The sequence below is a fragment of the Mercenaria mercenaria genome, chromosome 2 (assembly GCF_021730395.1).
Source record: "Mercenaria mercenaria strain notata chromosome 2, MADL_Memer_1, whole genome shotgun sequence".
NCBI classification, from domain to species: Eukaryota; Metazoa; Mollusca; class Bivalvia; order Venerida; family Veneridae; genus Mercenaria; species Mercenaria mercenaria.
The window spans coordinates 117,377,891-117,404,509 of NC_069362.1; the positions used below are offsets into that span (position 1 = coordinate 117,377,891).

General features: G+C 36.7%; 3 protein-coding genes across 5 annotated transcripts in view; 2 read left to right on the plus strand and 1 right to left on the minus strand.

The window, feature by feature from the left end:
- The first annotated feature begins 2,066 nt into the window (after window positions 1–2,066).
- LOC128555391 (estradiol 17-beta-dehydrogenase 2-like) lies at window positions 2,067–3,142 on the plus strand. Its single transcript, XM_053537642.1, has 2 exons — window positions 2,067–2,357; window positions 2,938–3,142. Exons 1-2 carry the CDS (start codon window positions 2,153–2,155, stop codon window positions 3,126–3,128), a joined length of 396 nt encoding a protein of 131 aa, XP_053393617.1. The 5' UTR covers window positions 2,067–2,152; the 3' UTR covers window positions 3,129–3,142.
- A 594-nt stretch (window positions 3,143–3,736) lies between these two features.
- Window positions 3,737–7,691, plus strand: LOC123565056 (D-beta-hydroxybutyrate dehydrogenase, mitochondrial-like). The gene is made up of 4 exons (XM_053537641.1): window positions 3,737–3,973; window positions 4,978–5,171; window positions 6,382–6,618; window positions 7,532–7,691. The coding sequence occupies exons 1-3, from the start codon at window positions 3,799–3,801 to the stop codon at window positions 6,415–6,417; spliced, it is 405 nt and encodes a 134-aa protein (XP_053393616.1). The 5' UTR covers window positions 3,737–3,798; the 3' UTR covers window positions 6,418–6,618; window positions 7,532–7,691.
- Window positions 7,692–8,142: 451 nt separating this feature from the next.
- Window positions 8,143–26,619, minus strand: part of LOC123565055 (uncharacterized) — a 60,216-nt gene continuing 41,739 nt past the window's right edge. For all 3 annotated transcript variants that reach the window (XM_045359057.2, XM_053537637.1, XM_045359059.2), the window contains 2 exons: window positions 19,999–20,078; window positions 8,143–19,518 (listed from right to left, as the gene is read on the minus strand). In XM_045359057.2, coding sequence (XP_045214992.2) covers window positions 20,013–20,078 — 66 coding nt within the window. In that variant the 3' untranslated portion in view covers window positions 8,143–19,518; window positions 19,999–20,012. The remainder of the gene's footprint in view (window positions 19,519–19,998; window positions 20,079–26,619) is intronic.

Here is a 26,619-nt window from a genome sequence, read left to right on the forward strand (position 1 = left end):
CAGCCTAGAAACCTACAAGAATTAACCAATGCGATTATACAGGAGTGGCGTAATATTCCAATTAACTTTGTGCGTCGTTTGATCGCATCAACGCGAAGAAGATGTTTAGCTGTGGTGAATGCTGCTGGTGGCCACACCCGCTATTGACTGATCCTGCGAACTTTAAAAATGCACCATTCAATCAATTAATGCATTTTATTGTTCTCTACTGTGTTTTTCTGTTAAGTTCTTGTTTTTCATTCTGTTACAGGATAGTTCTGTGTTACTCATGTCAAATTTCATTGTACTTGGTTTAATATTAAATAAAATATCGAAACTTATGTACATATGGGCGTTGGAACTTTTGACTAATATATAATTATACTCGCCCTTCAGGGAACATCAAAATCAAGAGCAACATTTAGTATGAAAATTATTTTTCCAAAATAGGCCTACACAACATTTATACTGAAATAAATGAGTAACCGACAGCTTAAGTATGAAACACTTAGGGCTGTTCCAGGAAAAAAGGCATGGAGTGTGTGTGTGTGGGGGGGGGGGGGGGGGGGATGCAGAAGGCCATTCTAAACAAGAGCTCCGCCAAGTGGGGCAATATACACCCGAAGGGTTATATCAGAGGAGGATGGGAGTAAAATTTAAAGAACTTATCTGTTGAAGCCTAAAGGACAGGAAGAACAAAAAGAAGAAATTCAAAAAAAAAATTCTAAGTCAACAGCAAAAACAATAAGTCCACAAAAAATCCTTACCAGGTATAGATATGTCACCTAAAAATTGGAGGTACCATCCATGTTGTACCACAGAAAAGTGGTCTCGGTTTTTCCCTATGACCAATAATAAAATAGTTACACAATAAGCTATTTATAGTAACATAAAAAGGAAGTAATCCAACAAGAGGGTCATGATGACCCTGAATCGCTCACCTAAGAAATATGAGCCACATGTTTCAAATGGCAAACTGACTCTAAAATCTTATAAAGTAGGTCACATTCATGGTCACTGAAAGTCAGTTTTAAGATTGGTGTGCAAAACTGTACATGTCATCCAAATTTCATGGCTGTATCTTAAAAAACAAGAAAGAAGGTCAAGGTCACAGTCAAGTGACTCCTAATTGCTTAGGGTCATCAGGTAATTGTAATTAAACAGTCTAGGAAATATAATCGGATAATATTTGAAGTTTTTATTCCTATATAACTCATATAACAAATGAACCCCAGGGCGGGGCCTCTTTTCATCCCAGGGTCATAATTTGAACAATATTGTTAGAGATCCACTAGGCAATGATACACACCAAATATCAAAGGCCTTGAACGTTCAGACACGAAGATTTTTAATTTTTTTCCTATATAAGTCTATTTAAAAATTGGGACCCCCGGAGCGGGGCCTCTTTTCACCCCAGGGGCATAATTTTAACAATCTTAGTAGAGGAGCACAAAGCAATGCTTCATATCAAATATCAAAGTCCTAGGTCTTGCGGTATCAGACAAGAAGATTTTCAAAGTTTTTCCTATACAAGTCTATGTAAAACTTGGGACCCCCGGGGCGGGGCCTCTATTCACCCCAGGAGCACAATTTTAACAATTTTCATAGAGGACCATTAGATAATGTCACATACCAAATATCAAGGCTCTATGCCTACCCCGGTAAATTAGTCCTACAACGAAAAGTCGAAATTTAAGCGATAATATCGCGAAATTATCGGCCAAAGAACTGGCACGAAAAGTAGAAGTTAAGACTTTAATTTATACTTTTCGCCCTACAAATTCAGTCGATAAGTTGAAATTTGCACGACAATTGTCGCGTTACAAACTTCGACTTTTCAACTTTTCGAGGAAATATCTTAGCACGAGAAGTTGAAATTAGCTGTCTTAATTTCTACTTTTCGCGCTTGATTCTAGGTCGAAAAGTTGACGTTTGCACAACAATTGTCGGGTCAAAAACTTCAAGATTTCGACTTTTCGCGGTAAATTTATAGCACGAAAAGTATAAATTAGATGCTTAATTTCAAGTTTTCGCGTTTCTGTCTAGTCGAAAAGTCGATGGCGGAAACAGGATTCCGTATGTTTTCGCTTTTTTGTTTGTTTCCGAGGCTGCTGCCTTAGTGTGCCTCAGTGTGGCTACGGGCCTGATGTAATACTTCATTTAATAGGTCAGAATGCAGGCTAACAGTTCAGAAAATATGTTTTTCTTTGCGTGGATGTTTACAACGCTGCTATCAGTTTACAAGATTATTTGGGAAATTTATTTATATATATTAGCCATTATTGTTTTATACATTTTGTATAAAGTTTTAGCGAAAAAGTATATTAACAGGATAGAAATTGTAGGCCAAGGTATTCTAATAACAGGATGTGATACAGGTAAATATATTAGTATCTGTTATGTGTTTATAGTTATTAATTTAGGATTACATGTCAGCTGAGCACAATAATGTAAGGATTTAGGTTTAGGGGTGGTGGCGGAGTTTCTAGTTTATACTAATTGATTTTTGCTCGATTGTGATGAAAGCTTCGAGCTTATTGAAACCACTGTCGAGTCCGCTTCCTGGATAAACCAGTACTGGTGTCATATGAGAAGACGTGGTCGTGACCCCAGTGGAGCTCGAACCCACGACCCCCGGATTGAATGGCCAACACCTTAACCACTAGACCACCGCTGCCCTCGAGAGCAGTGATCAGCACGAATACTTCTTTCTTGGGAAGAACAGTACTGGCCTCTTCATTGGCCAGGAGACACTCTACATGCCAGTGTCTGAACCGGTGTCCGAACCATGGAAAAAAACAACAACAAAAAAAACCCCCAAGGAAACACGGTGGGAAGACACGATATCCGTATCACACTTTCAATTCGTAGTTTCGTTTGTCTCATCGCCCAAAGTTCATTTAGCAGCATAATTTAAAGCATATCAATGAATAAATACTGATGATTTATTGTCAAAAGGTTTAGGTCATGATACAGCCCTACGACTTGCAAAGACTGGATTTACTGTGTTTGCCGGATGTCTTAAGCCCGAAGGTGAGGGAGCAACTGCTCTCAGAGAGAAGGGAGGAGAGAGACTGCACGTCGTACCTTTAGATGTAACAAGTGATGAAAGTGTAAACCAGGCTGTGGATATCGTCAAAAGCCAGTAAAATACCAGATTCAGGTACTAGAAATTTGCAAACCACCGAAAAGAAATTGTACTAGACCGAGAACAATGTATAATTCTTAAAAAAAAAACATATTTGTATTTTCTTTGTACGCGCTTCAACTTGTGACTTTTAAGTAGTGCAGAAGACGTATCCAGTGTTTGAAGCAATTTACATAATGAATATTATGAAACGTGTGTTTGATAAACATGGCTTGAATAAATGATTATGTACAACTCACCTTGATAACCACAGTCAATATTGCAGATAACACACAGTGTCAGTGTCCTGTATTTGACCGGCGATTTATATGGGATCTTCGAAAGCAGAGTACTACTATATAAAAACACAGTATCTAGCACAACAACGAGATGTCGGTGGATCCTAATGATCAGAGTAGTTAATTGAGTTTGCTGTCCGAATCGTGTGTCTCTCATTACTGTGGGTTAGAGGCTCACCGGAAGTCAGAGCTGTCTTGCGGAAGGTCGGTGGTTCTATCACTGAAGTTACCCGCATGTGCCTAAAGACACGTCCAAAAAGACTCGCACCTTATTTTTTACCCATTTTGAATCAGGATAATTCCAGGTGAAATGATACGGACAGAAAAACAAGAATAAATGTTAAGATGTTGCTAACTTGAAATTTAGGAGTGTGTTGGTGATGGTAATTACACATGTTTTTAATTTTTCTCACAGGTCTTTGGACTGTGATCAACAATGCGGTTATAGAGTTCATTGCCGATGTTGAATTTACTCAAATTGAGATGATGAAACGTGTCGCAGAGGTCAACTTTTATGGAATGGTTCGTGTAACAAAAGCTTGCCTGCCTTTAATCAGGAAGTCTAGAGGTGAGTTACAGTACGTTCGCTTGTTTTAGTTGGCCAGTCCTCCGATAGTCAGTCCCACAAAGTCGGGTCCTACGGTAACATTACAAATACAAGATATTCAGGAAACTTGATACATTGATAGAGGGCAATATGGAATATTGGCACTACACGTCCTTTTATTTTGTTGCTATGACAAAAAAATGAGATTTCTATGGCAACAGATAGTCCAAAAAAAATATGATAAAAAGTGGAAACGTGGGATCCTGCGATAACCTTAAAAGTTAAGGATATTTGTTAATGAAATTTGAAACATGGGTAGATAGCAATTCAGAGAATATTCACCTCCTTTTATTATTTTGCTACGACAACAAATAGTCCAAACAATGGGACAATATGTGGAGTATACTTAACTTTAAAAGTACAAGATATTTTTCATGAAATTTAGTAAAAAGATAGAAGACAACAATAGTATGGAGAACACGTTACGCACACTGTTGATCTTCCGTTCGTCCTTCTGTCAGTCTCAAATTGTGGATTTTTACATTACTAAAAAGGTACAAGATATTTTTCATGAAACTTTATACATGGATAGAAGACAATATGGAGAATATGCACATTTTTTTTATATTGCTGGGGCTACTATGGCAACAAATTATTCACAACTGTGAGAAAAGTTAAATTCTATAATAACTTAAAAAGATCTGCAAGATTTTTTCCCTGACATATAGATGGTAGGTTATATGGAAAATATGCAGGTTTTTTAATGAAATTTTAATATAAAAATGTGGTTCGTATGGCAGCTGTTATGCTAAATGCTCCTTCCACTAGGGGACTTTTATTCGTTAGCAATAATCTTGTTTTTCAGTATTTATTTCAGTATTTATTTAACCCACAATTGTAGAATAAATAATTCCGTGTAATGAATGTATCAGCCAGAGTTATATCCTGACAAATGGGTTCAGTTTTCAATAATCCCATCTGTGGCAGCTATTTGATTGTCTCTTGTCTGAAACACTGTATTTTAGGCAGGGTGATTAATGTAACCAGTGTAAAAGGTCGTCTGCCACTACCTACCGACTCTGCTTATATCGTGACGAAATGGGCGGGAGAAGCCTTTTCGGATATTCTCCGTAGAGAGATGTACAGGTTTGGTGTCAAGGTCATCGTAATGGAGCCCGGACATTTTGGAGGAGTTACCGCGATGCTTATGAACAAAAATGTAAGAAATCAATTTAATTTGCTATGTGAAATTATGATTGTACAAGTTATGATTGTACACCTGTTGATCATTAGTACGTCCGTGCTTGTCCCGCAATAACTTTACATGCATGGAGCAATCTTATATTTGGCATAACTGTTTACCCCCAATGAGATGGAGTGTCGCGAACAAACCCTCGGTCCCTATCTCAAAGGTCAATGTCACATTCGGGAAAGTTCATGTAAGATCTTGTCTGGGCCACTTAGACATGCATGAAGAAATCTTATTTTATTTTGTTTTGTAGAGGTATTTGCCTAATGAGACAAAGTGCCATACATCCCATACTACTGTCTCAAAGGCCAATATCACGGTTAGGGGTCAGATGTCATTTTAGACGTTGTCGTGGCCATAACTTAGACATGCATGTAGCAATCTTTATTTATATAAGGCATAATGTTAACCTCAATGAAACGGAGTGTTGCTCGCAAACCCCAGATCTCTTTTTTAAAGATCAAGGTCTCGCTGGGGATAAATGCTCATATAAGATCTTGTTTAGGCCATGAGTTTCACATGCTTAGAGACCATATGAGCCGCGCCATGAGAAAACCAACATAGTGCGTTTGCGACCAGCATGGATCCAGACCAGCCTGCGCATCCGCGCAATCTGGTCAGGATCCATGCTGTTCGCTAATGATTTCTCTAATTGCAATAGGCTTTGAAAGCGAACAGCATGTATCCTGACCAGACTGGGCGGATGCGCAGGCTGGTCTGGATCCATGCTGGTCGCAAACGCACTATGTTGGTTTTCTCATATTGCGGCTCATATTTATTTGGTAAAAAAATAACCTACAATGTAGTATTGCCACAGGGCACAGGTCCCTATCTCAAAGTTCAAGGTCACCCTCGGAATCAAAAGTCATGTCAAATCTTGTCGATGCCATAATAACTTTGGTTTTCCTTTTAACTGGCTGAAATGTTTGAGCCGTTATGGCGGTGTGTCCAAAGATAACGTGCTCGACAAAGGTGTCATTTGGGCATCAACGTTCTAGTTACAACAGGTTGAATGATAAATTAGAATTGATTCGCAATTCCTTTCATTTGCTTCTTTAATAAATGTAGACAGAAAGAAATAATTTGTCATTTTATGTGATCCGTTACGTTAATTAGGAAGAAACACTGCTGCATCTCACAAGAACAAATTTTAGTGTTTACTGTTTTTTGACGTTTTCAGGCAAAACTTGCCGAAGATTACCTCAATGAAGCTTGAGATGAAGCCTCTCCCGATGTAAAAGTGGCTTACGGTAGAGAGTATATAGACAACCTGATAAACGGACTCAGTCATATAGCAGACGCTGGAGCAACCAGCACGGATCCTGTTTCAGATGCAATGCAAGACGCTGTGGAGAATGTAAATCCAAAGTGCCGGTACCTTGTACATGGAACAAAAAGACCTTTCGACAAGTATTGTGTAAGTGTGCTAAAACATGAAAATGATTTGCTCTAAACAGTACGCTTCTCATCCTCTCAATGTTGTACATTTCATAGAATGTGACAAGTGAATTTCTTCGAAATTTTTTATTCACATACAAAATTGCATATGAACTATAAAACAGTAATAATTGTTTTAATCTAGTGTTTTATAATACATATGTAATAAAAGTTTAAATCTTAGCTTTAAAAAAGCATTTCATTTATGTGAACATTAATACATACTGTTTCAAAATAGCAGTGTCTCATTCCGAGTGGTTTTGTACATATTTCAAGTTGCAAAATATTTATGTATTAATGTTTTAATGAATTGTTTTATACTTTTATGTTATGTATAAAGTCAGCAGTGTACAAAAGTGAGACTTTGATAAACTCTCCTGTCTGGCCAGCTATTTTCTGTCATAGTTATATTCTTAACAATTACTGAAAACATGTAGAAAAGTATCGAATTTCAAGTGACCTTATTTTCCTCTGAAATTACTTTTTTCAGGTGCTTGCACGTCAAAAAGTCTCAAATTTCAAGTGAGCTTATTTCCCTCTGAAATTACATCTTTCAGGTGCTTGCACGTCAAAAAGTCTCAATTTCAAGTGAGCTTATTATCTTGTAAAATTACATTTTTTCCAGGTACTTGCACATCAAAAAGTCTTCCATTTCAAGTTAGCTTATTATCTTGTAAAATTACATTTTTTTCAGGTACTAGCACATCAAAAAGTCTTCAATTTCAAGTAACCTTATTTTCCTGTGAAATTACATTTTTTCAGGTGCTTGCGCATCAGTCTCAAATTTCAAGTGACCTTGATTTCCTCTGAAATTACATTTTTCAGGTGCTTGCACTCAAATTTTTTCAAATTTCAATTGAGCTTATTATCCTGTGAAATTACATTTTTTTCAGATGCTTGCTGTCCTGAATCAGGTTTTACCTGAAGCAATGTCAGACTATCTAGTTCGTAAAGCATTCCCTTTGCCGCATGCAGCACAACAAGTCAGATGAGAATTCAAACAGACTAAAACTTTCATCAGTGGATGTTTCAGGAAATAATGAATGGACACTGCCCCTTATTCCATTTTGTCTCCCAAATCTTTTTAAAAATGTTCTATAAATAATGCCAGTTTATTTTCTACAGTTTCATTAGTAGGCTATCTGCATGTTTTCAGTAAACAGCCCTTCAAATAATAAATGGTATTGCCAAAATTGAATGATGGACCAGTCCATTTTAGAAATTTAGCGGACTAAAGTTAATTTCTTGCGCACTGAAGTGCAGTTTTAGTCAAAACAGTTATTTCCTTGGGATATGAATACCTGGATTTCAACTTCTGAACATAAAATAAATGGGATTTACACTTGTCCACTAGGATTAAATTTCAATCTATTGTCTCAACCAAGAAAATCAGCAAAAATTGCTCCTGAACAAATATCAATACTTTCACAGTAAACAAGCACAGAAAGTATTAGCAGATCCTCAAATACTGGTATAGAAGTTTCGTAACAACCAACTACCATGCTATAATTCCCTCTTTTTATTTCCAATCTGACATTTTTACAAAATAGACATCATGATCAGCGAATTACAACACAATAGAAATGTGTATGAGATAGAACGAATACTGTAATGACCTTGAACTTTGTACATGTAATGACCGTGAACTCTGTAATGACCTTGAAATATGAACAACATTTAAACAAAAGTTTTGCATATAAATTTTCAGAAATACTGAAAGGTGACAGATATGTAAATATTTTACAGGCAAAGTGCAAAAATTCAGGAATAAAATAACTTCTTAACTTAAGAATAGGGAAATAATATTATACAACGTAAATTTTGATATGAAGAAATCATAGTTTAAGCAAATACTAAAGTAGAAATGTGTTTACAGGCCCAAAATGGTAGCCATTACTGATTATAAAAAAATATAAAAAAAATTCTAAATTTTACAAAATTTGAGAAACATTATGTCTGAAAGATGTAAAGACTCAAATTCAATATACTGTGCCTAAATTAAGTAGTTGTATGGGGTACATTTCAATATGCATATTGAGCCGCGCCATGAGAAAACCAACATATGTGACCAGCATGGATCAAGACCAGCCTGCGCATCTGCACAGTCTGGTCAGGATCGCTTTCAAAGCCTATTGTAACAAGAGCCATGTTAGACATGGCCAATCCCCCCGCCGGGCATATTATAATTGAAGGCTAAAGTTCCTGGCAAGTTAGTGTCTGAAAGTATTATTTTGGGGAAAGCTTTGAAGAACCGTTTAGTCGTGGTCCACATCAGGGGTTTTAAAGATGTGGAAGAAAGAATTATTCAGTGGTGAGGTGGTTTACTGCTAAATTTTATTAATTTTCATGAACAGTATAGCTACGATGTTTTTCTATATGGCTACTGTAAAAAGAAGGAATGAAAAGCTAACAGGGAACAAGAGTGCCAGAATGTCACAATATACGCCCGTCACAGCAAATTTCTTTACACTAGCACCTGTATTTGCAAATGGAATTTTAATTTTGTAGTTGTTTACAATGTTTTTTATTGAAATTATTGTAATTCTTTTATTTTTCTAAGTCCACAAAAAAACTCCTTACCAGGTAGAGATATCTAAAAATACACCTAAAATTGGAAAGTAACATCCATGTTGTACCACAGAAAAGTGGTCTTGTTTTTTCCCTATGGTCAATTATAAAAATGTTAAAATATAAGTTATTTATAGTAACAACTAAGGGAAGTTAACATTTAAAACAAAAAAAAACAAGAGTTGTCTCCACAGGATGACACATGCCCCCTATGGCACTTTGAATGAATAGTTATAGCCGATGTTAGAGTTTAGGACCTTTGACCTACGGAGCTGGGTCTTGCGCGCGACACGTCGTCTTACTGTGTCACACATTCATGCATAGTTATTTTAAAATCCATGCATGAATGACAAAGATATGGACCGGACATGCCCATCAATGCACTATCATGAAAAATGACCTTTAACGTCTAAGTGTGACCTTGACCTTTGAGCTATGGACCTGGGTCTTGCGTGTGACACATTGTCTTACTGTGGTACACATTCATGCCAAGTTATTTGAAAATCCATCCATCGATGACAAAGATATGGACCGGACACGCCCATCAATGCACTATCCTTTAATGTCTAAGTGTGACCTTGAGCTTTGAGCTATGAACCTGGGTCTTGCGCATGACACGTCGTCTTACTGTGGTACACATTCATGCCAAGTTATTTGAAAATCCATCATCGATGACAAAGATATGGGTCGGACACGCCCATCAATGCACTATCCTTTAACGTCCAAGTGTGACCTTGACCTTTGAGCTACGGACCTGGGTCTTGTGCGCGACACGTCGTCTTACTGTGGAACACATTCATGCCAAGTTATTTGAAAATCCATCCATCGATGACAAAGATATGGACCGGACACGAAAATTGCGGACACACCGACAGACTGACAGACGGTTCAAAAACTATATGCCTCCCTTCGGGGGCATAAAAAAACAAAAATGTAAGTCCACACAAAAATCTTTACCAGGTAGAGATTGGTCAAAATACACCTCAAAATTGGATGTAGCATGCATGTTGTACTACAGAAAAATGGTCTCAATATTTCCCTACGACTAGTAATGAAAAAGTTACAATAAAAGCTATTTATAGTAACAACAAAGGGAAGTAATTCTAAAGAAAGGAACTGTGCATGACACTTCCTCTCATGATGGTATATAATTGCGCCAAGTTACATCAAAATCCCTCCATGCATGAAGAAGAAATGCTTCGGACAAAGTCATTCTTGTATCCGACTTTTGGCCTCTAAGTGTGACCTTGACCTTAGACCTAGGAGCTGGTTCTTGCGCACGACACTTCGTCTCGTGGTGGTGAACATTTGTGCCAAGTTATATCAAAATCCCTCTGTGCATGAAGAAGAAATGCTCCGGACAAGGTTTTCATTCTTGTATCCTTTGACCTCTAAGTGTGACCTTGACCTTAGACCTAGGGACCTGGTTCTTGCGCATGACACTCCGCCTCATGGTGGTGAACATTTGTGACACGTTATATCAAAATCCTTCTATGCATGAAGAAGAAATGCTCCGGACAAAGTTTTCATTCTTGTATCCTTTGACCTCTACGTGTGACCTTGACCTTAGACCTAGGGACCTGGTTCTTGCGCATGACACTCCGTCTCATAATGGTGAACAACTGTGCCAAGTTTTATCAAAATCCCTCCATGCATGTAGAAGATATGCTCCGGACAAAGTCATTCTTGAATTTGACCTTTAACCTCTAAGTGTGACCTTGACCTTTGACCTAGGGACCTGGTTCTTGCGCATGACACTCCGTCTCATGATGGTGAACAACTGTGCCAAGTTTCATCAAAATCCCTCCATGCATGTAGAAGATATGCTCCGGACAAGGTCTGTGGACGCCGCCCGCCCGCCCATCCGCCCGCCTGGGGCGTTCCCATAATACGTCCCTTTTTCAAACAGCGTATAATATGACTAAGGGGAATAACTCAAAAAATAGGCAAGGTAGAGTTACTGTTCTTGCACACTGCACTTCCTCCCAATGTGTTCTATCAGTGTATGAAGTTTGAAGAAAATCCCTCCAGTACTTTTGGAGTTATGCTCCGGACAAAGATCGTTGCGGATGGACGGACACACGGAGAGCATTTCTAATATCCCCTTCGCCTTTGGCTGGGGGATAATTAGAGAAATCATCAGCGAACAGCATGGATCCTGACCAGACTGTGCGGATGTGCAGGCCGGTCTGGATCCATGCTGGTCACAAACTCACTATGTTGGTTTTCTCATGCACGGCTCATATGTATTCATCTGGTAAAATATTGTTACAATACCAGCATATTTAAATGAAGTATTTTTTATTTCAAAACATCATAGTAAGTTTGATCCAACCATCAGTTGTTTTCAAACAAGAGCAGTTTCCAGTAATAATGTATAAGTTTAAATACATTAAATATGTTTTGGATATTGCAATTTCAATAATCAGCATATATAAAACAACTGAAATGTTTCCATATCAATCTGACAACTGAATGGAATTAAAGTAGCAAAATCCTGGCTTAGAAAAGTTCCAAACGTTAATTTCAGACCAACAAAAATGCAAAACACTAATATTACTGTAACTTAATTTAAAATGAATTTATATTTTGCATAACTTTTTTATAGTTTTAAAATTTACATTTCCAAAATGTTTCACAGAATTATGTATCAGGTGTAAAAAAGTACCGAAAGAAGTAATATTTGCATATTTTCTTAAATGTTTACGAATATGGGTCCCAGGGCATTAGTTCAGAAACTTTCTCAAATGAAACCCCAGATCCTGATAAACTGTTTAATACAATTTTACATTTGAGCAACTTTTTAAATGTGTAAACAACTGAAAATCAAATTATACATTAAGTTCTACTATGGGAAGTTTTCCAGCAAATCTTAACTCATTTAAAACAAATATGCCACCCCTGATGGCCCACTAGCAGAAGCTGGATGTGTAATTTTCGGTTTTAAGCATGCTATGATCTTGACATTGCAAAATCACTGGGCCTCATCTATTTGCCATGGACAAGTTTGACAGTTATATGTCCAAGCAAACTGACACAAATTTTAAGTCTCAAGGCCACTATGACCTTGACCTCTGACATCAAAAATGACAGAGGTCAGAAACTAACCACAGCCAATTGTCTCAATATGAATGTTAATAATCCTAGGTCTAAATATTCTCCAGTTATTGAAACAAAATTATTCTAAGTATTGAGGTCACCTTGCTTTATGACCTTACGAACGTTTATCTGATCTCAGGCAATCATCCAATGTAATTTGGTTTTAATTGGCCCAAGTGTTCTCCAGTTATTGTGCAAAAGCTGTTTTGGGTCAAAAGGTCACTGTGACTTTGACCTTGACCTGCTGATTACAAAACAACAGTGGTCAACTACAGACAAAAAGCAACTGTCGTATATGAAGTCTGACCACTGTACACTAAACTTTTTTCAAATGACTGGAAACCAAATACTCTACCATTCTACAGACTGACTGACATGGACAAAACACTATACATCTCCTCTTCAAAAAGAAGCATAAGAATTAATGTCTGGGATGTTAGAATAAAAGCTATAAAAGTTACTTTTAATTTTGTATTGCCTGGTCATTCAAGTTCTACCGTGTTATGCAATTAAGTGCACTGATTTTAGGCTTATTCAACAAAATATGGTATCTGATCTAAGTAAGAGACAGTTACAGTTTTAATCTGCAAGATCTGCACAACAGATTCAACTTTTGATCCTTGAGGTTGACCATATTAAAACCTTATGACTGTCCAAAAAGTTATGCATTATGCAGATTACATGGCAAATTATGAACTCTTACAAGGACTGATGTGTCACAACCTCATACTGTATAAACAACATGACTTTGTAAAATACTGACATATAAGAAATGCTATAGTGACATTAAATTTTGGTCCCTGTAAACTAGGGGATATTAAATGGACTTTATATTGACCTAGTATCTGGGACTGTCACTCGTTATTTCCAGAAACAAAATGAACTTCAAAGAACAATCATGGCTAATGATGTACCTTACTGTAGCTTTTCTGTGTTGGTTATATAAAAGCTTATCAAGAAAGAGAAGACTTATTATTTACTGGTATAGGCTGTACAGTAGTAAATAAATTTGCTATACGTTCTATATAAAATTAACAATCTTCTGAGAGCTATAACATGTTACTGGTATATGAAATGCTATACATCTTATAATAAGACTTAAAGAGTAATTGACCTTTTTATTTAACCTATGCCAATTATCAAAATCTTCCTGTAATTTGTGTGAAACTAAATGTATGACATATAAAGAAAACTTGCCATGCACAGTATAATCCCCCTTAGCCATGTACATTTTAAGGCCACTATGTATGTGCAAAATGCTAAAGAGGTATGTAACTGAAGTATACTGTAAGGTAAAATATCTGACAAGCTACAATGGAGTTAAATTTACTAAATCAACACACTTTCTAACCAAGGAATCCAAATGGGACCTGTAACTTAAGGCTGAACAAGTTTTACAAGACATATGAATAATGTAACAACTATCAACCATTTATTCAGTAAACAATCTTTTTGTTCTACCATATTCATAGATTAAATCCTTGATAGTCAAGTTTGAGACATCATTTTTTTTATTCCGGTTTATGGTGCACCAACATATACCAAACAGGACAAAACATTTTGGTTTCACATCTCATTTACATTGAAATAAAAATATCTGGTATGTAATAAAAATGTTCATACCTGTTTGGCAGCAAAACCAAGTGTTCAGATCCTAGTTCTCTCTTACGATTAAGCAAGTGTAAGAAAGTGCTTCCAATATTTTTCATACAAAAGTTGTCTCCCAGAGCCATATGGGAAAGACAGAAAGAAGACTGAGGGTTGTCCAAAATGTTAAAAGAAAATAATGAAAATGCTGTAAAATAGTCAAAAATGTATTTCCTGCAAATAATATTGATATCACAACTCGAGTATATTGTGCCCCTACAAAAAGTATTTGAGCCGTGCCATGGGAAAACCAACAATGGCTTTGCAACCAGCATGGATCCAGAACACCCTGCGCATCCGCGCAGTCTGGTCAGGATCCATGCTTTACGCTTTCAAAGCCTTTTGCTATTAGAGAAACTGTTAGCGAACAGCATGGATCCTGACCAGACTGCGCGGATGCGCAGGCTGGTCTGGATCCATGCAGGTCGCAAATCCACTATGTTGGTTTTCCCATGGCACAACTCATTTAACCCCTTATTGTCAAAACAAGTGCATCATGCAACAATGTTATAGAAATGATAATGTTAAAAATCTTATTTCACAACAGTTGCTTATAAATAAAGATGTATATCTATCTGAAAGAGCCCGCAAGCTGAGCTCAGCAGGGAGAGCACTGGTCTACTGAATGCAGAGCAGTGAGTTTGATCCCCTGGTAAGGCTTATGTCCTTGACATTTTGATAAAAGACCCTGTAGCAGGAGTCATTTTGTCTTCCACCTCTGATTCGTGTAGAGAAGATGGGTTGGCAGTTTAAGTACTTGCAGAGAACAGGTTAGTACTAGTACAGAATAGGTTAACTGTCCACTGTTTGAAATTATAAAGCAGTGTTGAAGCCTACATGTTAAGTTGCAGTTTTATATATATCTATAAAAAATAATTTATCATTAAAGCTTAAGCTATGTACTTATATGATTCGATACACAACCTTTCAAATTAATTCACTGTCATTGCACCGAGAAAATCAGTCGACACTAGCCGCTATATCATTGTAAGCTTATATTACATGACTCCTTATATGAATCACCAGTCCATAGTTTGTGCTTTTTACCAGTCTACAGTTCAACACTAAATTTTTTCTAGGCTATAGCCAATAGCCAAAACTTGAAGAAAAATATTGTGAAAATTCATCTCTGACTGCATGTAAAATACACTTACTGAACAGCTTCCTGGTCAATAATCAAAATAATTGCCCTTAGTCCTTCAAACTTGGGCAATAGTTCTGACTAATGACCAGCAAGATATTCAATAAGACTATACTATAAAATTTCTACATAATGTACATGTCAAGCAGCTGTTATTGTATAATTTGCATGGTTTTATCATGTAAGATATTGATGTTGGCTGATACTATGCCTCGGATCAATGCCATAAACTGTCTTAATTGGTAAAATATTTAAGACTGATATATTACAAATAATGTAGGTTAGCTCATATAATGAGCCACACCATGAAAAAACCAACATAGTGGGTTTGCGACCAGCTTACGCACAGTCTGGTCAGGATCCATGCTGTTCACTAACGAGTTCTCTAATTGCAATAGGCTTTGAAAACGAATAGCATGGATCCTGACCAGACTGCGTGGATGCGCAGGCTGGTCTGGATCCATGCTGGTCGCAAACCCACTATGTTGATTTTCTCATGGCGCGGCTCATTATTATGTCAATATCAGATCTATACACTTTTAGAGGAATTAACAACATACAGGGATCACCACTTCTTAACATTCTAAGACTGGGTAAGTACTGTGTAAGTGGGAAAAGTTCGCAAGGAAATATTCGTGAATTTTGCAAATTCAAGAAATTGTGAAAATATCAGCCCGCCTATATTTCCAGGTTCACCAATACATGTCATTACAGTCAAGTAAAGATAAAAACATTTGGCTTTGGCACTTCAATTTTCAGCAATACCCGAATATTTCCCTTGCGAAATGTCTGGAATTAGCAGTTTGCAAACTATTTGACTTGTGAAAATGTATGTTCCCTTGCCCTTTCCATTTCTTCTACTTGGAAAATAATTGGGGTACAATATGTGGAAAAATAAAAGCTGATATGCAAGACAAGCAGCCTGTAAACATGGAGCCAATTTAAAACTGTTTGCCATGTAACTGATGAAAATACATGAATTCATTATCAATTTATGTGTTTTTAATTATGGGAATAAATTAAGCCTGTTTTACTAATGCACAGTATTAACTATGTACTGGCTTTACCAGTAATTCTGTTGACCGCAGAACATGAGCAATATGACTTGTGTGCACTCGGATATGTTCCAATATAAAATATTATTGTAAGTATGTTGCAGAGATAGGAAATATTTTTGCCCAACATCAAAAAAATCGTAATTTGCCAAGTTTATGTCATATCAACAGACTATACATTGTTGACACAGAGCAAGATCTATAGTTCAGCTTATCAAATCAAACTGGAAAAGATTGAAAAAGAAGAATACATTCATCTTAAATCAAGATAAAAATCTGTTGACTCAGACGTGAAAAGTATGGTTTTGTCCAAATTTCATGATATACCTCGATATAAATATATGTCATGATAACCAACCCTATAGCATTCATTAAATTATATAAATTTCATTTCAACTAGTTAATTTGATTTCAATGTAAACGGATATTAAATTGTGCCAAATATGTAGAAACAGAGGTAACCTAATATAAATCGCAGAATAACAATAAATACACAGCACTATCATGTCACAACCTTGTCCTGGTGAATACAAAGTTCCCTTGTAGTCTCTTTATGGACAACCCTCATACAGAGATGCATATTATACAACAGTACAGATATATGTACCCTTCTAATATGACTAGGCTCACTTAAAATGTAAATTTATAAAATGAATACAAAGTGTAATAAATAAATTGGGTTTATACAAATTGTGAAAAATAATTTAGTATGCTATGACCTATCTTTTGTTCAGGCCATTTTGTCCATCAACAAAAAATAATTTTTGTATTTAAGTTAAAAATTCATTAAAAATTTTGCAACATATACAAATAATTACTGACAGAAAACTGTTATAATTTCAATCACATCCTTTAAATACAACCAAATTTTGCGTAGTAATTGCATATGAATACATATTGCTTGCAATGTTCAATCTAATATCAGTTTTTCATGAAACTGTCCAGGATTTAATACTTTTTACATTATGTATATAGAAATTGGGGATTTCACAGTGAAATGTTCAGTTTTATATGGCTGTAATGTTACATATAAAACTCCTTATTGCAGCTGTGGAATGCCATTTTGAATTGTGTCCATTAACCTTTAGCCTGCTAAATTTTATAGACAGGTCCATCAATCAATTTGGGCAGTACCATTTATCATTCAAAGGAGCCTGCACTGAAAATTTACTGACTGAATAAATAGGGAACAGTGCAGACCATAAAGTGCAGGCTGATCTTGGTCTGCGCTGGTCGCAAACACAGAATCACTTGCCACCAATAGGCTAAAGGTTAATAAGGACACTCAGCTGTCAAATTATTCTAATTTTGGTAAAATATTTTTGCACACTTTCACTGCTAGTAAAAAATCAGCTTTTATATTACTACTTAAATATGCATGCAGCTCTGTTTCATAGTAAAAATCAAACTGTTCAAATTTCTGACACTGAAAGTTATACATTTTGTGTGTGTGAAGAACGGAACTTTCAGCACAATTAAAACTACTACCAGGTGTATTATCCAAAAGAAATACAACTAACAAATCCTTTTTGTATGTAAACAGTTTCAATTAATGTTGAAGAAATTTATCAAATCAGCATTTTTTTACACAGCGAGAGGATTTTCAAAACACTTCAAAAATTGTGCATACATGGCAACACCATGTTCATACATGCCAGTACTCTGTTCCATAGTTGTAAAAACAATTACAGAAATATATGTCTGTTGTCTCCTAAAACTCTAACTATAATTTTTATTTATCAAGTAATAAATCAGATTAAGTTTCAATGTAAAGTCTGCAAACTGCAAAAGAAAACATACTGGTAATTGAGTTAAATATGCTTCTATAACGGGTGTGTGACATTTTGTAGCTTTGGTTAAAAAAATTCAAGCAATTCTTTAGAGGCTGACCTTTTCTTGTTCCAAATAAGGTAGTTCTCATGTTCAGATCAATTTTTTTTCTACGATGTAGAATTTGATATAACTCTGAATTTTCAGAACTTCAGAACACACCTAGAAAATCTGGTAAATAAAAATGATAGGGTTGTGTGCTTGATTTCTTGCTAGACTGATTTGAAAAATTTGAACCTCAGACAAGTTTTCATAATGGGTGTCTATGGGAAAATTACTAATTTTATAACATTTTCGTGGATAGAAATTTTCCTACAATGGTGATTTTGATGAAATTTCTCACAATCATAAATAAGTATGGAAAAAAATGTTTATGTCCATGTGTTTGTTTACGCTATATTTACACATGATTAAAGAGATCCGCATATTACACGCTTTTTTATGACACTATTTTGAATTATTTAGTGTCGAACATTTTATTATCTTATCTTCTCTTCAGAAAGACAGAAACATTGCCGTTTTATAAATTTACTCACAGGTTTCCATTTATTCATAAAATGATTTTCATATCCGTATACAGAGTCCATGCTTTATTATATGTTATCCGGATAAATGAAGTTACGCCATTACTTTTGGTTAATCAAACATGCAGAACTACCTTAACTGTGGAAACTATTTATCATACATTAATTGCATTCAGCTTTTATTGTGATCACAACTGAACATTCTTATAAATGGTCAGCTTTAAAGTTGATTACATATGGCGATCAATTTGTCAGCCTAAGTGATCAATTTGTCAACTTCAGTGATGCTGCTTTCTTTAAAATTTACTTTGTTTTGTTTTTTTTTCCAAATAAAACTTTTCTAAATACTAAATACAAATCATATTAGAAAGGATGTCAGGAAATTTTTTATTTTATTTAACCAACCTATTTCACAAGCTGAAGCAGTTAAAACTATATACCGGTATGTGTGTGACTAGATAAGCAGTCATGGCTCTCTATATAACTTTTTTTGTGCAACACTCCACACTTTAAACATTAACTAGTTACTACGAAAGCTACTTCTGTAAGCACTCAATGCTATGCCAGGCACAAATGAGACACAAGTCCCCTAAATAAAAGTCTCCTGCAGGAAAATATCTGAGCCAGGAACCAGTCTATGCCAAGAACAATACAGAAACTGGTTCCCAGGCAAAACTGGTTTCATAAGCCAGGAACCTGAGGAACAAGTCTATGCCTGGAACAAGACATATACTGGTTCCCTGAGCCAGGAACAAATGAGATGAAACCTCTCCACACCAAGTAAAGCTCTTTTCCACTGTAGCACTCTTACAGTTCTTCATACAGATAAAACAAGCGTTTCATTGCCTTGTCTCTCTCTGCACAGCACTTTGTATCATGTCAAAAATGTTATTCCTTACAGCAACTGTTCTTGTTCTAATCCCTGCCAGAAACCACACATAAATCACCAGCTGTCCTTGGGTTGTAAAGAGTTTAGTAAATGGAACACAGGCAGATGAAGACATTAAATAATTGCACTGAAAAACAAAACGAATAATTTATCATTCATTACGACTGACTGCAGTAAACTGATGGTAACAGTGTTGAAATACCTGTTGTACTTACTCCCTAACATATACTTGCTCTTGAGCGACTCCACTATGCAGATGGCAACAGTATAGAAATGTTTGTTATACTACTCCATAATATATATATTGAGTGACTCTTTCTAGTCTGTTAAACTACTCCGTAGTATATACATTATCATGAGTGACTCTGTTTCTAGCCTATTATACTACTCCATAATACATACATTATCTTGAGTGACTCCAATAGGCAGACAGCAACAGCATAGAAATGGGCTGCCATTTTCTCCCTAACATAAACCTTATCTTGAGTGACTGCACTAAACAGATGAAGACTATATAGAAACAGCTGCTGTTCTATTCACCAATACATAGTTTACTTATGCAGATGAAAAGAGAAAAGGAATGAATCCTTTTCTATGATAATACTACCTTTAGTGACTGCACTATGCAGATGATGAAAGTATTGAAATGGCTGCTGTTCTACCCTCTACATCTTCATCCTCAGCATCCTGTAACACAGTAAGTTTTCAGCTTATTCATCTTATGTCACAACTGAAAGCCTTTTAAAATCTAATTTATAAAAGTTTCATAATTATTGACATTTAGCACTTTAACTTAGTAAACATTGATCCACTGAATTTTTTCTCATTTCTTTCAACATCCTGTGGCCCATTAAATAGCACTGGTCCGTTTCGAACATACATTTGAAATGTAGAGACAAATTTTAATCTTGGCAGCTGCAGTAGTAAGACCCTGAACTGTGAAACTAGGAGATGGATGTTCAAGCCTAAAGTCCATCAACAAAAATACTGTATAGGAACCTTGTACTTTGGACAATAAAGAAGTGGAGCTCCTGCAACTGGAGCATCTACTGAATCTTGCAACATCCTCTAAACAAGAGGACCATGATGGTCCTGAATCGCTCACCTCTTCCCACATGATCCAGTTTCAAGTATGAAGTCGTTTTTTCTATTATTTGACATAGTGACCTAGTTTTTCAGCTCATGTGGCCCAGTTTTGAACTTCTCCTAGATATCATCAAGATAAAAATTCTGACCAATTTTCATGAAGATCCATTGAAAAATATGGCCTCTAGGGAGGTCACAAGGTTTTTCTATTATTTGACCTATTGACCTAGTTTTCGAAGGTACATGATCCTGTTTTGAACTTGACCTAGATATCATCACAGTAAAAATTCTCACTAATTTTCATGAAGATCTATTGAAAAATATGGCCTCTAGAGATGTCACAAGGTTTTTCTATTTTTATACCTACTGGCCTAGTTCTTCACCGCACATGACCCAGTTTAGAAACTGACCTAGATATCATCAAGGTGAACAATCAGATCAATTTTCATGAAGATCCATTGAAAAATATGGCCTCTAGAGAGGTCAAAAGATTTTTCTAATTTTAGACCTACTGACCTAGTTTTTGACCGCAGTTGACCCAATTTCAAAATTGACCTAGATATCATCAAGATGAACATTCAGAACAATTTTCATACAGATCCCATTAAAAGTATGGCCTCTAGAGAGGTCAAAATGTTTTTTTATTATTTGACCTACTGACCTAGTTTTTGATGGCACGTGGCCCAGTTTCAAACTTGACCTTGATATCATCAAGGTGAACATTCTGACCATTTTTCATGAAGATCCATTCAAGGGTATGGCCTCTAGAGAGGTCACAAGGTTTTTCTATTTTAAGACCTACTGACCTAGTTTTTGATTGCAGTTGACCCAGTTTCAAACCTGACCTATATATCATCAAGATAAACATTCAGACCAACTTTCATACAGATCCCATGAAAAATATGGCCTCTAGAGGGTCAAAACGTTTTTTCATTATTTGACCTACTGACCTACTTTTTGATAGCATCTGATCCACTTTCTAACTTGACCTAGATATCATCAAGATGAACATTCTGACAAATTTTTATGAAGATCCATTCAAAAGTATGGCCTCTAGAGAGGTCACAAGGTTTTTCTATTTTTAGACCTATTGACCTAGTTTTTGACCGCACATGACCCAGTTTCGAACTTGACCTAGATATCATCAAGATGAACATTCAGACCAATTTTCATACCGATCCCATGAAAAATATGGCCTTTAGAGAGGTCACAAGGTTTTTCTATTATTTGTGCTACTGACCTAGTTTTTGAAGGCACGTGACCCAGTTTCAAACTTGACCTAGATATCATCAAGATGAACATTCTGACCAATTTTCATGAAGATCTTGTGAAATATATGGCCTGTAGAGAGGTCACAAGGTTTTTCTATTTTTAGACCTACTGACCTAGTTTTTCACCACACGTGACCCAGTTTCGAACTTGATCTAGATATCATCAAGGTGAACATTCTAACCAATTTTCATGAAGATCTTGTGAAAAATATGGCCTCTAGAGAGGTCGGCAGATTTTTTTATTTTTAGACCTACTGACCTAGTTTTTGACCGCACGTGACCCAGTTTCAAACCTGACCTAGATATCATCAAGATGAACACTCTGACTAATTTTCATAAAGATCCCATGAAAAATGTGACCTCTAGAGTGGTCACAAGCAAAAGTTTACGGACAGACGGACGGACGCTGCCCGATCACAAAAGCTCACCTTGTCACTTTGTGACAGGTGAGCTAAAAACAAGACCACCACCTTGGGGGTGCTGACGCTCATCTGATTTTTTTTGTATAATAGAAAAATTGTCCTACCCATGATTTTCTAAGTCCAAAAAGGGCCTTAATTCTTGCAAAAAGCAGGATGGAGCTATGTTTCTTGATGTACAGAGTCAGCTTATGATGGTGAACAACTGTTGCAAGTTTCAAAGCAATAGCTTTGATTGTTTAGGAGAGAAGTTTACCTAAACATATAACTTAACCAATAAATCTGATATTTTCTAAGTCCAAAAGGGGCCATAATTCTTGCAAAACGCAGAACAGAGTTATGTTTCTTGTTGTACAGGGTCAGCTTATGATGGTGAACAAGTGTTGCAAGTTTTAAAGAAATAGCTTTGATAGTTTATGAGAAAAGCTGACCTAAACATAAAACTTAACCAAGAAATCTGATTTTCTAAGTCCAAAAGGGGCAATAATTCTTGAAAAAAGCAGGATGGAGTTACTTTCTTGATGTACAGGTCAGCTTATGATGGTGAACAAGTGTTGCAAGTTTCAAAGCAATAGCTTTGATAGTTTAGGAGAAAAGCTGACCTAAACATAAAACTTAACCAATAAATCTGATATTTTCTAAGTCCAAAAGGGGCCATAATTTTGCAAAAAGCAGGATGGAGTTATGTTTCTTGCTGTACAGGGTCAGCTACTGATGGTGAACAAGTGTTCCAAGTTTCAAAGCAATACCTTTGATAGTTTAGGAGAAAAGCTGACCTAAACATAAAATTTAACCAGGCAAAGCCGACGCCGACACCGATCAAGTGATGACAATAACTCATCATTTTTTTTTTCAAAAAAATCAGATGAGCTAACAAGAGGGCCATGATGGCCCTATATCACTCACCTGAGTAGAGTTGCTTGCTTGAACAAATTTCTTAGATAAAGCTTTAAGATCTAGGTCTTCTGGTTTATTTTTAGCAAATTTATAAGATTTCCCTATGCACAATCAAATAACCCTGGGGCTGGGTCAATTTGACCCTGGGGGGGGGGGGGGGGGGGGGGGGGGGGGGTCAAGATTTGAATAAATTTTGTAGAGGTCCACTAGGCAATGCTACATGTCAAATATCTAAGCTCTAGGCCTTCTGAGGGTTTTTGTTTTAGAAAATTTTGAAGATTTTTCTATGTACAATCAAGTAAGCCCATGGCGCGGAGCCAATCTGACCCCGGGGGTCATGATTTGAACAAATTTTGTAGAAGTCTACTAGGCAATGCTACATGTCAAATATCTAAGATCTAGGCCTTCTGGTTTATTTTTAGAAAAATTTTGAAGATTTTCATATGTTAAATCAAGTGACCCCTAGGGTGGGGTCAATTTTGACCCCTGGGTCATGATTTGAACAATTTTGGTAGAGGTCCACTAGGCAATGCTACGGGTGAAATATCTAAGCTCTAGGCCTTCTGGTTTATTTTTAGAAATTTTTTGAAGATTTTCATATGTAAAATCAAGTGACCCCTGGGGCGGGGTCAATTTTCACCCTGGGGTTATGATTTGAATAATTTTAGTAGAGGTCCACTAGGCAACGCTACAAGTCAAATATCTAAGCTCCAGGGCTTATGCTTTTTGAGAAGAAGATTTTTTAAGATTTTCCTATGTACAATAAATTAACCCCTGGGGCGGGATCAATTTTGACCCTGGGGTCATGATTTGAACAAATTTGGTAAAGGTCCAGTAGGCAATGCTTCACACCAAATATCTAAGCTCTAGGGCTTCTGGTTTTTGAGAAGAAGATTTTTTAAAATTTTCCTATGTAAAATCAAGTGATCCCTGTGGCGGGGTCAATTTTGACCCTTGGGGTCATGATTTAAACAAACTTTGTAGAGGTCCACTAGGCAATGCTACATGTGAAATATCTAAGCTCTAGGCCTTCTGGTTTATTTTTAGAAATTTTTTGAAGATTTTCATATTTAAAATCAAGTGACCCCTGGGGCGGGGTCAATTTTGACCCGGAGGTCATGATTTGAACAACTTTAGTAGAGGTCCACTAGGCAATGCTACATGTCAAATATCTAAGCTCTAGGGCTTCTGCTTTTTGAGAAGAAGATTTTTTAAGATTTTCCTATGTAAAATCGGGTTACCCCTCGGGCGGGGTCAACCGCGGGGTCATGATTTGAACAAATTTGGTAGAGGTCCACTAGACAATGCTTCACACCAAATATCTTAGCTCTAGGGTTTCTGGTTTTTGAGAAGAAGTTTTTTAAAGTTTTTCCTTTTGGTTGCCATGGCAACCACAGTTCTCCATGGAATTCAATTCTTTGAACAAATTTGAAAGGGGGCCACCCAAGGATCATTCCTGTGAAGTTTGGTGTAATTCTGCCCAGTGGTTTTCAAGAAGACGATTTTTTTACAAATTGTTGACGCACGATTGACGACGCACGACGGACATCAAGCGGTCACAATAGCTCACCTTGTCACTTCGTGACAGGTGAGCTAAAAATGACTAATTTAAAGATTTTCTTAAAAAACCTTCCAGATGAGTAATCATGGCAACTATCTACATTTTTTCCACATCAACATAGTCATACCAGTATTGTATTATGACTTCCTAAATGATAGCACGCATGGATGAACCTCAGGTGCCACTCTCAAAATTTCAGACATAAGGGTATATCTGTGTAGAACCACTAACATTCCATAAGGTAGATAAACAGGTTCCTCATATTAATTAATTTAATACTGCAAGCAAGGTTCTTAACCCTTTAATATTGGGTAAACGAATTTTGGCCATCAACTTTGATTCCTAGTCATCGCAGAGTAAAGAACTAGAAGATGCTTTTGTAGAAAAGCACATGTCCCCCCAATGCATAGGAGTAATAGGCAGGACAGGAACAAAAGTCCAAGAGACACCAATCCTTAGCTGCAATAGGGATCATCTACTTGGCATGTCCAATAATCCCAAGAAGTTTCAACATTCTGGACCTAGTAGTTCTAAAGTTATGTACTGGAAATGGTTTTCCATGTTCTGGCCCCTGTGACCTTGACCTTTGATTGAGTGACACCAAAATCAATAGGGGCCATTTACTCTGCATGTCCATTCATCCTTTGTAGTTTCAACATTCTGGGTCAATTGGTTTTCAAGTTACTGATCATAAGTTTTCCATCTTCAGGCCCCTTCTGACCTTGACCTTTGCTCAAGTGCCCGCAAAATCAATAGGGGTCATCCACTCTTAAGTCCTATCACCCTATGAAGTTTTGAAGGATCTGGGTCAAATGGTTCTCAAGTTCTTGATCAAAAACAGTTTTCCCATTTCTTGCCCCAGTGACCTTGAACGTTGATCAAGTGACCAAAAAATCAATAGGGTTCATCTACATTTCCAATCATCCTATGAAGTTTCAATATTCTGAGGCAAGTGGTTCTCAACTTATTGATCAGAAATGGTTTTCCATGTTCAGGCCCCTGTGACCCTGACGTTTGATCGAGTAACCCACAAAATAATAGAGGTCATCTTACTTTGTAAGCCACATCACCCAATAAAGTTTGAAGGTTCTACGTCAAATGGTTCTCCATTTCTTGATCAAAAATGAAGTGTGACAGGCAGATGGTCCCTGTGACCTTGATCTTTGATGAAGTGACCCCAAAAACACTTACTCTGTAAGTCCTATCATCCTATAAAGTTTGACGGTTCTAGGTCAAAGGATCTCAAGTTATTGATAAGAAATAGATTTCCATGTTCTGGTCCCTGTGACCTTGACCTTTAATAGAGTGACCCCAAAATCAATAGAGGTCATCTACTCTGCAAGTCTAATCATCCTATAAAGTTTCATCATTCTGGGTCAAGTGGTTCTCAAGTTACTGATCAGAAATGGTTTTGCATGTTCAGGCCCGTGACCTTGACCTTTAATGGAGTGACCCCAAAAACTATAGGGGTTGTCTACTCCATAAGCCCTACCATCCTATGAAGTTTGAAAGTTCTAGATAAAATGGTTCTCCAGTTATTGATCGGAAATGAAGCGTGAGGGACATGCGGATGGACGGCCGGCCTGACCGGCGGACAGGGCAAAAACAATATGTCTCCCCAGTAGGAATTACTGACACCAAATTGATGGGTATATATTATCCCCCTTTCTTCACAAACATATCAAGAAAATGACACCTTGAAGACTGCAATGGATGTAGTCAATAACCTGATAAATGAAACATGATTCAACCATACTAGTGTGAAACATATGGGGATTGGCATGCCTTTTATATAATTTTGTCTTAGTACATTTTACAATCAACACCGTCACAACATAGAAAATTAGTGACAGGACAGCCCACATATCATCACCTCTGTGTGAATGAAGACAATGACTAGCCAAGCCCAAGAGAGCATGTCACTGTACAATCTGTAGAATTAAGACTTCCTCACACTCGGGTAGCAACAAACAATCCCTTTGTAACTGTTGTTC